General features: G+C 50.4%; 1 protein-coding gene and 1 non-coding gene across 9 annotated transcripts in view; both read right to left on the reverse strand.

Annotated features, from left to right (window-relative positions):
* RAP1GAP2 (RAP1 GTPase activating protein 2) overlaps positions 1-17,337 on the reverse strand; it is a 224,252-nt gene that overhangs the window by 133,281 nt on the left and 73,634 nt on the right. The window contains exon 1 of one of the 8 annotated variants that reach the window (XM_019429563.2): positions 6,535-6,821. The exons of the other annotated variants lie outside the window; for them this stretch is intronic. Coding sequence (XP_019285108.1) covers positions 6,535-6,641 — 107 coding nt within the window. The 5' untranslated portion in view covers positions 6,642-6,821. Of the gene's footprint in view, positions 1-6,534; positions 6,822-17,337 lie in introns of those variants that run through there. 8 annotated transcript variants of the gene reach the window in all.
* LOC128774339 (U6 spliceosomal RNA) lies at positions 2,753-2,855 on the reverse strand. The gene has a single exon (XR_008418921.1). It is a non-coding gene; the product is annotated as a U6 spliceosomal RNA (small nuclear RNA).

Here is a 17,337-nt window from a genome sequence, read left to right on the forward strand (position 1 = left end):
AAGCACCTCCTATTGGGGCAATGGGGGCCCCGGGGTGAAAAAGGCAAAGTCCCTGCTGTTAGAGAGCTCATATTCTAGGAGTGGGAATAGTCAATAAATTGTTTATTACATAATATCAGTTAATGATAAGTGCCATGGAGGAAATAAATCAGGGCAAAGCAATAATGGCTGGAGTAAGCTGCTTAGATCAGATGGTCAGGGGAGTCCTTTTAGAAGAGATGACATTTGGGGCACCTTGGGTGGCTCAGTCAGTTGAGCATCCAACTTTGGCTCAGATCATGATCTCACGGTTCATGAGTTCAAGCCCCACATTGGGCTCGCTGCTGACAGCACAGAGCCCACTTTGGATCCTCTGTCCCCCTCTTTCTGCCCCTCCCCCACTTGTACTCTCCCAAAAATAAATATAAAAAAAGAGAGAGGGCATTTGAGCTGACACCCAACAATGAGGAAGCACCACTCAATTAAGTCACCATAAACAGCATGTGTAAAGGGCCTGGGGTAGGAACAAGCATGGCATGTTCCAGAAACAGAAAGGCCTTTGCAGCAGAAATACAGTGACCGCCGTGAGTGAGAGGGAAACTGGTAGTGAGATCAGAGAACCAGGCAGGGGATGCAGGCCCAGCTTCAAAGTTTGGACTTCATTTAAATTACAATGAGAAGCCTATGGAGAGATTTCTACCTTGGAGAGACTTGATTTTACTTGAAGTTTTAAAACTCCACTCTGGCCACCATAAGAATGGATAAGGAGGACAAGAAGCAGGGACACCAAATGGGAGATTAAAACAGTGGCTCCAAAGGAATTAAAAACCTTGGGACGTCTGGATGGCTCAAACAGTTGAGCATCCAAATTCGACTCAGGTCATGATCTCACCGTTCCTGAGTTTGAGCCCCATGTTGGGCTTTGCACTGACAGCCTGTTTCAGATTCTCTGTCTCCCTCTCTCTGCCCCTCCCGTGCTTGCTCTCTCTCTCAAAATTAAACATTAAAAAAAAAAAACACCTCATTTCTGCCTCAAATTCTCTCCCTTAACTCTACGAGTCTAACTTCTCACACACTCAGTGAGTCTTAAAATGTGAAGCTGGTAAAGGGAGATGTTTGTTCTTTAAAGCAATAACAGCCAACCAAGTGGCATTCAAACATCAGACAAGAGAGGGCAAGTAACAGGCCCTTCCACAAAGGGCAGGACCCAGCCACCTCCTGAGAAGAGAACAAGCAGCCATCTGTTCTGGGGCCAGGGAGCAGATCGGCTCCCGCCTGTGCCCCTTCCAGCCCTGGGACTTCGGGACTCCAAGGCCAGGACTCCTGCACACTCCACAGGCTCAGACCCCAAATCCAGCCAGCTCGCGGGTCTGTCACACGCTCTCCCATGGCAGACACAGTATCCTCCACACCAGCCTTCAAACTCTAAGGACAAAATCAATTAACAGCTGCCAACGTCACTAAAACAGACAATTAGACAAACTCCAAAGCACGGTCTTGCCCAAAAAACAAACAAATGTGATAGAACCTCTAAAACTCAATATCGACTTACAGTGTCATAGGGAACAGCAGAACATGTTAAATGACACCAGGAGATACCATCCACAAAAAATCCTGGCTCCCCAAAATAATTAAGTTTCTCGAATAAAGAAATTATAAAGATGTGGTGCCTGGGTGGCTCAGTTGGTTAAGCGTCCAACTTCAGCTCAGGTCATGATCTCATCGTTCAAGAGTTAGAGCCCCGCATCAGGCTCTGCACTGACCACTTGGAGCCCACTTCGGATCCTCTGTCTCCCTCTCTCTCTGCTTTCTCTTTCTCTCTCTCTCTCTCTCTCTCTCTCTCTCAAAAATAAAAATATATTTTTAAAAAAACCCAAAAAAAGAAATTATAAAGAAAAAAAAGTTGGAAGAGAAAACTTATAAAGTGATATATCACCAATTACACTGGATTTTTTCAATCCTGACTCAAAAAAATTTTGAAAAACTTTTATGAGACAAATAGGGGAATCTGAGCACTAATTCAATATGATACTAAGGAATCACTGTTGGATGCGGCATCTGGGTGGCTCAGTTGGTTAAGCATCCGACTTCAGCTCAGGTCATGATCTGGCCAGTGCATGGGTTCAAGCCCCACATAGGGCTCCATGCTGACAGCTCAGAGCCTGGAGCCTGCTTCGGATTCTGTGTCTCCCTCTCTCTCTGCCCCTCCCCACTTGCATGCACGCCCTCTCTCTCTCAAAAATAAACATTAAAAAAAATTTGTTTAAGAAATTACTGTTAACTTAGGGAATACAATAATAGTAGTGTTTGTTTTCTTGCAAGAATTTTTAATTTTTTTAATGTTTATTTATTTTTGAGAGAGAGAGAGAGCATGAGCAGGGGAGAGGCAGAGAGAGAGAGAGAGGGAGACAAAGAATCTGAAGCAGGCTCCAGGCTCCTAGCTGTCAGCACAGAGACCAACACGGGGCTTGAACTCACAGACCACGAGATCATGACCTGAGCCAAAGTCAGACGCTCAACCGACTGAGCCACCCAGGCACCCCTATTTCCTTACAAGATTTCTTATCTTTAAGATGTATACTGAAATAATTAAGAATGAAATGATACCATGATGGGATTTATTTCAAAATAATCTTGTGGGGAATTGGGGGGGAGGGGGGGCAAATAAATGAAACAAGATTGGCCATGAGTTCATGATGGCTCAAAATGGGTATCATATTACTTTTCTCTCTACTTTTGTGCATGCATGAAAATTCCCACAATAAAAAGTTAAAAAAAAAACAAAAACAAAAAAGCTAGGGATGAACTTCTTGTGCGGAGGCCATGCTAATCTTCTCTGTATCGGTCCAGTTTTAGCATATGTGGTACCAAAGCAAGCTCGGGAAGAACTTTTTCTCTAATAACCTAAGCAGGAATAACCCACTAGACATTACACCCCACAACAGAGGGATCAAATTCATTAGATTCCCTGTTATGCCTCCCAGAGCCTGCCATGAGTGGTTTGCTGAATAATGAGGGAATTCCTGTTTTCCTCCTCACAAACCCCATGGTGGGAGTTGTCTCAAAATAACTACCCCCCCCCATCAGAAGTAGATGCCTTTTCATTTATGCTAACTGACCGCTCTCCAGTTCAGAATATCACTCCCGAGTCCACACAACTTTATCCATACCATTTGGAACATATATATTTTGATTCTATTTTTCTACCTTAATCCTTCCCATCAGAGATACCTGTTTTCCCCCTCAGAGGAAAGCACTCTCCCCGCCCATCCACTTCTATGACCAAGGCAGTGCTCTGGACCTTACCCTGATCTGCCACAACCACAAGAAAGCAGGATCTGAAAATCAAAGCACTTTAAAGGTGCTCTCCACTACAGTGATCTCCAAAAATGCCATCTGCAAGAAAGGCTTCATTCAGGTGCCTCGTTGGAACCATGCTCAAATCAGTCCCCCTCGAAAACACACCATTGCCTTTGCAGGATCCCAGGGGATGGAGTCCCTGGAAGATGGTCAGAAAGGCAGAACCTCCAGGTTACCCAACATAGAGAGTTGTCAAGTCAAGGTTGATGAGCACCACAGCCACTTCTCCAGGAGGCAAACTGAGGCTGGGCTTTCAACATAGTTCTCAGGACCTACCAAGAGTAACCTGGAGTCTCCTGGTTCTGGGCCCATTTGGGATACCTGTATCATTACCATCTTCCCTGGAGCACCTGCTGCCCCCAATATGCAATACATTTCCAGGTAGCCTGCAGAGGGCAGGAAGATGACAAGGATGATGGGGCCATCACTGCAAGGCCACACAGGACCACTCTACCCCTTAAGGCCAACAGCCAGGAGTGTTATCTGCATGAGTCTGTCAATTAAAGGTGCTAGGAAGATTGATGGATGGATGGATCAAGCCTTCTGGGAAGGATGAAGAAGGGGTCTTAGATGAGAGCAGAGAGGAATCAGGGACTCAGCAATTAAACACCCAGCCTGGAGTCTGGGGAGCACATAAGAGGTTGGCAGCTGCAGCCTGTTCCAGCGCACCCCCTATCCACCCCACCCCCACCCCCACCCCCATGGCTGGTGCCCACAGAGGAAGGTTCAATAGCGAGCACTGCACTGATTTCAGATGCTTAAAGACAAAGAAACTCCAGATTACAGCAAGGGAAACAAAGGTCATTTAGCACCAACACGAAATCAATCCCTCTCTCTCCTTGGGTAAGTTAAGTCTGTGGCCAAAGCAATCAGGATGACAGAAGCAACAGCAGAATAGGACGAAGGCGAGGGCTGGGAGGGCCTCAACGTCTGCTGCATTGCAGGGAAGGGCACAGTGCATCCAAGAGGAAGGACAAGATACCATGAGCCTAAGGCATCCTCACCCCTGGCCAGTCCTTCCCTGTGCCTCACTGCACCTGGCTGCCCCCCCGCCCCGGGCCCATGCATGGCTGGCCTTGACTACTGGTGGGGCTGTCACCAGTAGACATCTTACCTTGGTTTCCAGGAGCACAAGCCCAGAGAGAAGCGAATGGGAACGGTTCCACTCAAACCCCTTCATCCTCATGGAGCACTTCATACCTTTGAGATGCACCTTCACCCACATTATCTCACTTAAGCCTTTTGCATAGACACAGAAACAGGCTCAGGGAGATTACATCTATACTATCACGTCACAGTCAGTGGATAAGTGGGGACCGTGCAGTCACTTTTCCACCCTACCACATGCTCTATACTCAGAAATAGGAACTGGCCTGATGGTCTGATGCAGCTGCCTGTCTATCAAGCACATCATCCTTCTCATTCCTCCAAACAGACTCCCTTGTCTCAGAACAGCCATCCCGCATCCCTCTGACTTTAGAAGGCTGGCTTATTCATCCCCCCATTACATATAAAATGCTGAAAGACAGGGAATGGAAGAGAACCAAAGTAGGGGGAAATGGGGCCCAGACCTAGAGCACTGGGCTCCAGAGTCCCACTGATAGCTTTTTCTGCTAGCCAGGTTTATCCCAGACACCAGCCATTCCCTACATCGCCTGCAGGATTTCTGCCACATTCTATACCCTTTGTACTATAGCTGTTTCTATTAAACGGACTCGTTCTTGTGACTTAATACATTTAAAGTAATGCCTTATATCACCACCACAAAGAAGAAAATCAGTACCACTGACCATAACTGGGAGCGAAGCCTAAAAATAAATAGCACAGAAACAACCTAAATTGTAGGCAGGCACTGTTCCCCACTTAGAGGCCCAGAGCCAGAGGTCTGCTTTCCCTTTGTTATGAAACAGAGATTAGCAAGTGTTAAAAAGGTGTTAAAGCCAGACTAGCACCAACCTGAAAGTTTCCCCTTAAAGAAATCACACGGATTAGTAGAGAACTGAAAAGGGAAGATCCTTCTCACTAGGTGACTCAATGTTATCTCATGCCTGCCCACCTAAAGTCATCTCACTGGAGAGTTACCTTATCCTGTGGGAAACATCCAATTAGACTGAATCGTAGGAAGGGGGGCAAGAGGGACAGGAGTCAACCACATCACAGGGGCAACCAATGCCAGCTCCTGGGAGTGCTCCAATCCATTGCCCCCCACCACCACCACCCCAAGGCACACCCGGCTTCTGGGCAAGCCCAAGGGTCACCTGTCACCACCCAGGTGTCTCTGGCTCCACTGCCCTTGTCTCACCCCGTGGCTAATGGCAGAGCACAGCACTAACCCCTCCAAACTCCTCTGCAAATCCAGATCCAGCAGAGCCACTGGAGCCACCCCAAATTCTCACAACACTTCTATGGACAGTCAGTTCTGACGACCCCCAGTTGCTGGGAAGCTTTGGACAGTGGAGGGAGTCTGTGCCAGACTGTGTAAGCACCTCCCTGAGGTCTTGCGGGCATCAAGCCTGCAGCAAGGGACTGGAGCCCAGGAAGCTGCCCCAGAAGCTCCTTTGCCCCAAACGCCACCTCTTAACCCATAGGTCATCCAGAGTATCTCTGAAATAGCTCGAGAGAACTATTTTCAACATCCAGGAGCAAACAATTAGTAAACTCAAGAAAGGTGAAGAGTCAAAGAGAAAAATCCAAAGAAGGGGGGAGGAGGCTGTCAAGCAACCTCCAAACTTGCTCCTGGCCTGCCGGCACTGTGCGCAAAAGGCAAGCAGATCCTGGCCTGGCGGGCACCTCGCGGGCTCAGCCAAGTTGCAAGAGAACCAAATGGCGCGGTGAGATACTTGGGCTCAGCCAGGGACTGTCACCCGGGTCGGATCAATGCTGCTCACTGCAGGCTTCCGAAAGGGCGCCCAATGCCGGGAATGGGGACGAAACACTGGGTGCCCCTCTGTGGATGATGGAGCCCGAAGGGCCCTCCCAGCTGCCCTCCGACCCAGCCAATGTCCTGCTTGGGCTTTCCCCCAACAGCCAGTGTCCAGGGCGACGCTCCTGAGTCGCTCCCCCGACGGCGCACGGAGCAGAGGTTTTTCCCAACCAACTCAGGGCCAAAGGCCCTTTTGTAAAAGTCCACCCCAAAGAAAACGGGGATTTAGCATGAGAGTGGAGGAAAGGGGAGGCGGCACTGCCAGGCTTTACCTTTTCTCTTTATTCTGTTTTCTGGATTTGTGCAGGAGTCCGATGAGCACCACGGCGGCGCGGATCCCTGCCTTTCGGCAATGCATCCTCCCCGCAGGCTGGGACATGGCGAGGCCGCCGGCGGTGCCCGGCCGCGCCCTCGCCCGCCCGCCGCGCGCCCCCGTCGGCCCGGCTCCGCGCGCTCCGCGCCGCCCGCTCCCAGCCCCTGCGCCCGCGCCCCGGCCCCCGGCCGCCCGCCTCTCATGGGCCCCGCCCCGCCTAGGTGCGCCCCGGGGGTCAGGTGACCGGGCGCTCACTTCCCGGCGACCTTCAGCGTCTCCTCGGAGCCCGCCGGGCAGCCGGCACCCGCTCCCCCAGCGCAGGCATTTCCAAGGCTCGCTCCGGGCGCGGCCCGGACGGGCGGCTCCGGGGCTCCGGCTCCGGCTCCGACGCGCCGCCCGCGCCGGGACCCCGCCCCGGTCCCGCCTCCCGTGCCCCGGCCCGGGCGCCCGGGCTGCGGGTGGTTCAGGCGGCCCGCTCGCGCTCAGCGCCCCCGGGGGCTCGGCGCCGCGATCGCCCTCCGCTCCGCGCTCCGGCTCCCTCCCCTCCCCTCCGGGCGGGCAGCCGGGCCCCCCGCCCTTCTCTCGCCGCTCCCTCTCCGTCCCCTCCTCTGCGCTCCCCCGTCCCCGCCCCCGCTGGCGGGGCCCCGGGCTCCCTCCCCAGGCAAAGGCGGCTGACGCGCTCTCCCAGCCCGGCCCGCCGGGATACTTCTCCAATGCTGTCACTGTCTTTAAAACACAGGGAGAAAAAACATGCACCGAGACCAAACGCGCGTCCTCAGTCCGTTCGAAACCGCCTCCGTACGCGGGGACCGCCGCGGACCTCCCCCGGCCCAGGACCGGTTAGAAAGGGCATCCGGCACCCCGTGCCCGCCCTCCCGGCCTGAGAGAGGCCCCCGGGCGGTTTGACCCAGCGGGATGCTACCTCCTGCCTTTCCCCAAGTCCGGGAAAGGACTGTCGCGGGAAGCTGGAGGAGGCTATCCAGCATCGGCGCCTACCTGGGCTGGGGTCTGTCCCTCGGTTAACCTTTGTTTCCCCGGCCCTGGAAGTTTGACACAAAACGGGGTCAATGATCAATGTCAAAGCCACTACACTCTGCCTCGCGTCCCAGGTTGCCAGGGGCGCCCACACCCCACCAGCACCTGGCCCCCCCGCACACCCCGCGACAGTTCTTCCCTTTCTCCTGCATACCCCATGCAAGCTTCATCTTCGCTTCCGAACCGAAAGACAGAAGGTCACTGACCAGCCGCAGGGAAAGGGCCGTGGCCGAGTCCCTTATATGGGCAGGCCGGAGCGGCTCCAAAGCCCCACTCACTCACTTCCAAGCACTGCCTGGAAGCCTAGCCCCTTCGCACTTCGGGCAGAGGGCTGGAGGGAATTAAAATAAGCCATTAGTCCTTCTTTGGACACAGCCCTGTTGGGGCCAGAAAGGTCCCTGAGGCAAGTTGCCTTGTTGCGGGTTTTGTTGTTTTGTTTTTATTTTTAATATAGTCTGGTGTTCACGCAAGCACAGAGAATCAGGCAGGGAAGGGGACTTGGCTGGAGAGAGACAGGGCTACAAATGAATTCCTGGGCCTGAGGCCTCAACCCTGCCTCTCCAGTGGGCACAGTATCTTGCTGGCATTGGAGTTGGAGTGGACAGGAAGAAGCACCAGGGTGGTGCCAAAATGTGCCTGTTTTATTTATGAAGCATCCATTAGCGATGGCCTCGGCCCTCCTGGGCCTGCCTGGCTGGTGGGGCATCACAGAGATAGCCCTGGACATCTATTTATAGCCAGAGAGTGAGTGACCCAGGCCCCACCCCTGGGACCGAAGCTAGGCCTGCTGCTAGGAGAACACCAGTGGGGACCTGAGAATCAGTCTGGAAGAATGGGGAAATGAGTGTCCTCAGTGGGGAAGAGGGCAGAGCACAAGCACACACAGCTCAGGGCTTCGGCTCTGGCAGAACACCAAGCTGACACGTTAGCTGATGGACTATTTCAGCTAGAGGGCACTGCGGGCACTGGGGGCACCAGCCACAGGTCCAGCCCAGCATGGGGTGTGTGCTCTATCCACCCACACACAGAAGAAAGCTGCATCTCAGTGCAAGGCCTGACCCCTTCCCAGGCAGGTGAGTATGGGTGGCTCCAGCCCATCCGCCACTGCCTGGGAGCTATTTCAGGTCAAGTGCATCAGTGGGCAACAGGGCCACTGGGATGCGATGAAGGCAAAAAATCTTTGCACCAAGTTGTCCCTCTTGTTCTAGGGTTCCAGGCATTCTCAGGTCCTCTGCAACCACAATGTTTCCAGCCCCGATGTGGCTGAAAACGCAAGGTTGTCCCTAACAGACCAAACCTTGATCTGATTTCTGAGGCCCTAGAGGCAGAAGTTCCCCAAGGGTGAGGGAGCCCTTCCTTCGGCCCATACCCCACACCAAAACAGCAAAACATAAGGAAACCCATCCATGGCAGACAATGCAGTGGCCATTTATGCTAGACTTCCCCATTCCACCAACATTCATTAAATACTTTGTGCAGAGAGACTAGGGTAAGTGAGAAATAGAAGACCATCCTTGCCCAAAACAAACAGGGCTAACACACATGAAACCACAGATTAGGCCATTCACATACCACCTTCACAATTTTTTTGACTCAATTTCATACATATACCCTGTTATTTAGTTATTATTTTGCTTTAATTAGATCAACTCGCTTTTTTACCTGATTAATTTTAAAAGAAAACATTACCACCCTAAATGAAAATCTATTATCACTTGTCATTCATGCCATGAAAATAAATACAAACTTATTAAATTCTAGCTCAATACCATTGCCTGACAAAGGCTCTGAGCTTGAAGCACCTTCGTTAAAAGAGAAAAATAGGCAAGTGTCCGGTGTTGGCCACACGCTTGCTCCGAACAAAGACGTGGTCCTTAAAGAAATCACAAAGTTTGAAAGAGAATCGAAAGGAAACAATCTTCACATTAGTGACTCAAAGGTCTTCTAAGGCCACATCCTTGGGGCACTCTGGGATGAACAGAGGAGGATGGACACCCAGATCGCAGCACTGGAAGTCAGGGCAGAGAAGGAGCCTCCCCGATCTCCACCACTCAGCAGTTTATTCCCAGCAGTGTCCCAGCTCACAGGACCTCAAAGGTCTGTTCCAGTCCACCCCCACCTCACCCCCAAGCCTGCAGCCCCTGGGAACAAAGTGCCAGGCAGCTGCCAACCTGGGTCTCTGCCCCAATCTGGGGAAACCCAAAGGCTGAGGAGGCCTGGGTGGGAGTAGGGGGAGGACACGACAGAGAAGTTAATCATGAACAGAGGGCAGACAGCTGCACAGCCCGTTCCTAAGGGGCCAGTGGGGTGAGACAGACAGACACGCATGCTTGGTCCTGAAGAAAAGGGCCTTCTGTGCCTGGGAACCCGCTCCAGGAGACACATCCGTGTGAACCTGGGAATCAGCCCCACTGATCAGCCAGTGCCACACTCCACCTCCGGCTCTGGTGCCTCCAGGGCTCTGCAAAATGACTGCAACCTTTCTTGGCTAGAACCGGGAGCAGATAGGCAGCTTTGGAGCCAGCAGGGTGGGGCCTTTCATGAAAACCAGACTTGTTTCAGATGACTTGCCCCTCCCCTTCTGCAGGGGACAGCGTCCCCTTCCTCCCTACGGATCACACAACCTTAGACCTGCTCAGGACAGGACAGCACCCCCACTCTCTTATGCCTTTGGGGCGCACCCATATATACAGCAGCTTGGAGACATCACTCCGAAGCCCCTCTCAAGTCTCACTTCTGCAGAGAGAGCACTCACACCTGTGCTCTTTAGGCAAAGGGATGCCATTCATCCTTAGCAGGTACACCAGCGCCCCCTGCTGGGCCTTGTTACAGTTGCATCTCTGGGATACCACCACAGGACAAAAACAGAAGAGGAAAGGGGATTTGGGGGGGCGTGGGGGGCAAGAGGGAAAGTGACAGAGGGAAAGAGAGAGGAAGGGGAGGAGGGAAAGACTGGGAAGGTCATTTGAGGTGTGGAAGCCATTTGTACTTGGAAAAGAGACGCAATAGGGGTCTTGGCCAACACCTAACACACACTCTCCTCCCAACTACTAACATCCCCTCTCAGAGCCCACTAGCAGCCCCTTAAAAGGGCCCATGTCACCCCTACAGGGTCCTTCAGTGACAGCAACAGGTAATCCTCTGGCCAGGCTGGGAGGCCTCAAAGACCAGCCGTGGGAGCCCTGGCGCAGCCACACTTTCCTGGAGCCACACATTTCATACAAAACAGAGGTTCTGCCTAGAAACTGGCTCAGATTTTGGAAACGGATCTTGGTGACTTGTGTGGCATTTCCGAGCTTCGGGGAAAGGAAACCATGCCTGAGGAAACCCACAGATCCCACTCAGTGGCGGGGATCCAGCCCTCAGGCTGCACATCATTTGGTACCTAGAGCCTGCCATGCGCGATGTCAATCAGACCTTTGCTGATTTTTTTGTTCAGGGGTTACAAAAAGGGGGGTAAAAGGCAGGTAGAAGGATGAGGAAAGTTCTTTATTCTTTGGGTTACCGATGGTATTTAAAATACTTCTTTTGGGTTCATTTATGGAATTTGAACCCATGAACCGAAGTGGCATGACGGTAATTTTTCCCACAGTAGAAACATTCAAAAGATTCTTCTGTGTGTGATACTTCTGATGAACATGAAGAAGCAAATTTTTCATGGAGGCTGCCCAAGGGTCACTCCAGAGAATCAGGAGCGGACGAGGCTGAGGAGTGGGTAGCCTGCGGCACACTCCTCTCACACCCGGGGTCCCCTGGTCCCCACCTCACAGATTACCAAGCCTCCCCAGCTGTGGCCACTACTGAAGCCACTTCCGCTCTAAGGTTTTCTGGGGCTGAGTGGAAAAGAAGGAGGAAAGCTGTCCTTCCATAATATTAGCAACACTGCTTAGCAACATCTTTCCAAGCAAGAACCGGCAGACGCTCCAAAAACCTATTCTGTTTGAATCCACAAAGAACAGAGTGGTTTCTTATACATGTATTATTTATATACTATTTTATATACCCAGTCACGCCTTCTGTCTCTGGCTTCCTTGGGAAATGACGTATTACACCTAACTGAGACTTCCAGACAACTATAGCTTTGAGTAGCAAAACTTGTTGTTTGCTGGTTTGCTTTTATTGTAATAACCTTGACCGGAAATTTCTCTAAAAGTCTTAAGACTTTTGTCCTTTTTAAAAACAGGTTTAATATAACCTTTTCTTGGTGACTCAGAGCCATTATTATCAATAGTAACCACTGTATTGTGCTAAAACTCAGTTTTGAACAGTCCACTAAGGTGAAGGCTCATCTGTCCCTATAATTAATGACACCAAACAGCTGTGGCGCAAAGATACCACAGTGCAGGAATAAAAACTCAAAGTCCTCGTAGTCAGAAAAATCTACACCTTTTATTATCTGTGTGGCCGTGGGCCAGAAATTTAACCTGAGCCTCAGTTCTGTCGTCTGTAAAATGGGAATAACAACAGTGCCACCCTCTTAGGGTTCCTGCAAGAATTAAAGAGCATACGTAGTTCACACAAAGACCTGTATGAAAATGTTCATAGTAGCTTTATTCAAAACGGACAGTCCGGGGTGCCTGGCTGGCTCAATCTGAAGAGCATGCGACTCTTGATCTCTGGGTTGTGAGTTCGAGCCCTACCTTGGGTGTAGAGATTACTTAGAAGTAAATACATAAACTTCAGGGTGCCTGGGTGACTCAATCGGTTGAGCATCTGACTTCCACTCAGGTCATGATCTCACAGTTCGTGGGTTCCAGCCCCATGTCAGGCTGGCGGCACAGAGCCTGCTTCAGATTCTCTGTCTCCCTCTCTCTCTACCTGCCTCCCTCCCTTTCTCTCTCTCTCTCTCATTCTCTCTCTCAAAAATAAATAAACACCGGTGTGCCTGGGTGGCTCAGTCAGTTAAGCGTCCGACTCTTGGTTTCAGCTCAGGTCATGATCTCACGGTTTTGTGAGTCTGAGTCCCGAGTTCGGCTCTGGGCTGGCAGCACAGAGCCTGCTTGGGATTCTCTCTCTCTCCCTCTCTCGCTGCCCCTCCCCAACTTGTGTTGTCTCTGTCTCTCTCAAAATAAATGAATAAACTTTTAAAAGTTTTTTTTAGGGGCACCCTGGGTGGCTCAGTTGGTTGAGCGTCTGACTTCGGCTCAGGTCATGATCTCACAGTCCGTGAGGTCCGAGCCCCGTGTCAGGCTCTGTGCTGACAGCATAGAGCCTGGAGCCTGCTTCAAATTCTGTGTCTCCCTCTCTCTCTGCACCTCCCCCGCTCATGCTCTGTCTCTCTCTCTCCTTCAAAAAAATAAATTTTTAAAAAAAAGCATTAAAAGTTTTTTTTTAAAGATAAAGACATAAACTTCAAAAATGGACAGTCCATCTACAAACTGTGAATATTCACACCATGGAATACCACTTAGTAATAAAAGGAACAGAATAGCAATACATACAACAACATGGATGAATTTCTAAAACATTATGCTGAGTTAAAAAAGCTAGATACCCAAAAAAAATGTATGATTCCATATATGAAGCTCTAACAACAATCTAAGGTGCCAAAATTAGGACAGTAGTTGCCTCTGGGGGTAAGAGATTTTTCTGGAGACAGAAATGTTCTATATCAGGATAGGGTGGTGGAATCTCATTTGTCCAAAAGTATATTGAAATTTGTGCATTTCAACATGTGTAAATTTTACCCCCAAAAAACTGAAATTAATAGTAACAGCAATAGGGGCGCCTGGGTGGCTCGGTTAAGGGTCTGACTCCATTTACTCAGCTCGGTCATGATCTCATGGTTTGTGGGATTGAGCCCCGTGTTGGGCTCTGCACTGGCAGCATGGATGGAGTCTGCTTGGGATTCTCTGTCTCCCTCTGTCTTTGCTTTTCCCCCCTGTGTCCACAGAGCACGCACATTGCTCTCACTCTCTCTCAAAAATAAATATTAAAAAAAATAGTAACAGCAATAATAATAGAGTGGTAAAATACAGAGAGAACAGCAAAAATTATAGAGGTCTCAATGACCAAGAAGAGGGCAAAATGTTGAGAACTGCTGGGGGGTACTATTCTATTTACTTTGTATGTGCTTGACATTGTCCGTAACAAAAAAGTAAAAGAAAATGTTCATAGTGGGGGGGGGGGGGGGAATAAAGATTAATTGATTATCTCTGGGAGTATGATGGGGTTTTTTTAATGTTATATTTATTGAGTGCGGGGGGGGGGGGGGGGGCGGGAGAGGGAGGGAGGAGAGAGGAATCTCAAGCACGCTCCACATCACTAGCACAGAGCCCGAGGTGGAGTTCAATCTCATGAACCATGAGGCCATGACCTGAGCCAAAATCAAGAGTCGGACACTCAACCAACTGAGCTACTCACAGCGCCCCAGTGATGATGGTTTTTATTATTGTATTTGTATTTTTCTATTTACAAATTTATAAGAACTATGCATTAATTTTATTTTTTTATTTTTTCTTTTTTTGAGAGAGAGAGTACATGTGAGTGTGGGAAGGGCAGAGAGAGAGTGGGACAGAGGATCCAAAGCTGGCTCAGTGCTGACAACAGACAGCCACATGTGGGCTTGAACTCACAAACCTCATGACCTGAGCCCAAGTCAGATGCTTAACCAACAGGGGCCACCTAGGTGCCACCAATTTTTTATTTTATTTTCAAGAGAGAAAGAGAGCTTGTAAGTGGGGGAGAAGAGGCAGGGGGAGAGAGAGACAGAGACAGAAGAGAAAGGGAGACTCATTCTTAAGCAGGTTCCATGCCCAGCACCGAGCCCTCAACATGGGGCTCAATCCCACACACTCTGGGATCATGACCTGAGCCAAAACCGAAAGTCCTGACACTCAACCAACAGAGCCACCCCCGGTGCCCTGCACTGTACTGCTTTGAGTCCTCGCTTGGAGACTGTTCACTAGGGAAAGCAAATAACTAAGCTTGACAAAAATTAGGATGAGTGTGAGTGTGAGAAGTAAGGGAGATGATTCGTTCTGAGAAATACCAAATAAAAGCTGTGCTGTCTCATTAACAATAGGTTTACAACCTATTGGAAATAGGTACAAATCACCCCCCGACACACACACCAATGCGAGTCCCAAACCCTTAGACACTTCCTTTCTGGTTCTTCTTTCCCCCTTTCCGCTTCGAGGACATATTTTTGCAGGCTTATTTTTGCGGCTTTGCAATGAGCATGCACCAAAGAACAAAGGGAGGGACTGAAAGTCTCTGCATCACCCTCAGGAAATGTACCTTTGTTCCAATCAGACTACTTTGTTGCCTGACGTGGGCATAGTACTCAGTCAATGAAGAAACCGGGGGAGGGATTTGCATGCTGGGAGATTAAACTGTCTGCTGTAACTGCCCTGAGTGTGCCTGTCCATCAGATATCCGCTTCTGCAAGAACGCTGATTAAAGCCTCACTTCACTGTGCTCCGAGTCTCTGCGCCCCTCCTTTGATTGGTCGAGCACAGGAGTGTACTTTCTGACCCTTACTTTAATTTTTTTTTTAATGTTTACTTATTTTTGAGAGAGAGGGGGAGAGAGACAGAGAACGAACAGGGGAGAGGAGGAGAGAGAGGGAGACACAGAATCCAAAGCAGGCTCTGGGCTCTGAGCTGTCAGCACAGAGCCCAACACAGAGCTCGAACTCACGACTGTGAGATCAAGACCGGAGCTGAAGTCAGACACTTAACCGACTGAGCCACCCAGGCGCCCCATTTTTTTTTAATTTTTTTTTTAATGTTTTGACACTTACTCTAGAAACCTCTCTTTGGCTCCCTTTTTGCTTCTGACTTGCACTCATTTGCCAGATGCAAGAGTCTTTAAGGAGACCGAGGCACTGCTATGTACAAGCAGGCAACTGTTTAACTGATACACACACAGACACCCTCGGTTCATGCTAGAATTTAGGTGCCCACGCAGTCTGCATTCCCTGCACGCTCCACCAGGGTGTGTGTGTGTGTGCGCACGTGCGTGTGCACGTGTGCGTGTACAGGGATGACATCCCAAGCACAGTGTGCAAGCTGGTACCAGACCAGGCAGGGGCACCAACTTCACCTCTGGGTCAACAATAGGAGGATCCCTGTGCAGACTGCAGACAGCTCACGCGCCCGGGGTCAACCAGAAAATTCATAGGTTATGGCCCCGTCTACATGATTCCTGATAAATCTTCATTTTTTGTTTCTGTTGTCTGAACTAATCTCTTGCTTCTCTGGGATGGATACTCCTTTCTAGAGGAAAATTGCCCCCATTGGTGGGTGTAATCAAAGCTTTTCTGCTCAGCTGAAAGGCGGCTCCCTCACAATGGACCCAGGACTGGAACTCACTGACGTGTTAACAGCTCTTTCCCACTCTGACATTAAGTCCTCTTAGCCTCAAAGACAAACACGAAGCTGATCTTCCTTGTTGAAACAGATTCCCTGAGCTTCGCCCCCACTCCCCACTGGGGCCCAGCCCTGAGGGTTCCCGCTGAGCAGCTGTGTCTGCACTTGGCACACTTTCTACCAGGCCAGCTTTCTGGGGCCCTTCCACTCTTTCCGTTGGGGAAAGTCCTTCCAGCTGTCTAGCCTGTGTTACTCCTGTTGTCATCTAAGCTCTTTTGATACTCAACACCCCTTCACCCTTAGGGAGAACCTCACTTAGTTCCCACCCTCTTCACCCTCACCCCCCCCCCCAAGTCCCAGAGCAGCTTTCAAAACAGGGCACCGGCCGTGTTCCTTTGACCCGAAGCTCTAAATTCTTTGCTTCCAACCATTTCCCCCCACCCCCCCTGCCCCAGCCCCCTTCACTCAGTCAGTCACAAGGCAGAATCAGGGGCTGCATGGGTCACAAATGATGGGTTGCAGCTAATAACTGAAGGACCAAAGTTTCCCAATTATTCCCTTCTTCTTAATAGATTAGAGCAGTTTCAAGGTTATGGGGACCCGAGCTCAAGAGCCAGCTTTGTGTGAACACCATCCATCAAGCCTGTCATGGCAGGGAACATGTAGGGAAGCATGTCCTAGGATAGTCTTCAGGCAAAGCCGTCAGTGACCTTCGTGTGGCCCCATGTCAGCTATGAGAATGACTCCCTTCATGATGCTGGGAGAACAGGGGTCTGGAGCAGAAACAGTTGCAACCCACTGGGCCCCCGCGAGGCAGGGAAATGGACCAGAGTAAGTGCAGGCAGGACAATTAATTGAGAGTGTATGTAACCGAAGGATCCAATGGGGAAATTAACAGAGCTGCTTTCTCAGCTGCTGATCTGCCCCAAAAGAATGCCCCCTCCCCAGAGAGGCCGTCCTTGAGCACTCACCTAGAGCACATCCCTCGGTTACTGTGCATCTGGCTGGGTTTTGTTTTTTTTAATTGATTTGTCTGTTTACTTGTTTTTTGGTCTTTTTGTCCCAGCGGCATGTAAACCCTGGAGAGGCAGACACTGTGTATGTCTCAGACATCGCCACCACTTCCCCTCACCCCACCCTGCACCCAGAATGGCATCTGACACACTCTAACGCTCAGGAAACATTATTGGAACAGAGGAAGGAGGGGAGGAAGGGGAAAAGGAGGGGTTTAAGAAGGAAGTAAGGAAGGGTACCCCACCAGGAGGACCCTGCATCCTGGAGTCTGAGCTTCCTTGGCCCCAGAAGACCTTTATTTAGGCTTTTGACTTGACAAAGCTGGTTTGGCTATAGGGGAAGGCAGAGCCCTGAGGTCCCAGGGATGGAAACCCACCCTTCCCCCCTCACAAACTCAGATG

This window comes from Panthera pardus, unplaced genomic scaffold (assembly GCF_024362965.1).
Source record: "Panthera pardus isolate Hobbes unplaced genomic scaffold, ASM2436296v1 HiC_scaffold_3, whole genome shotgun sequence".
Lineage (NCBI taxonomy): Eukaryota > Metazoa > Chordata > Mammalia > Carnivora > Felidae > Panthera > Panthera pardus.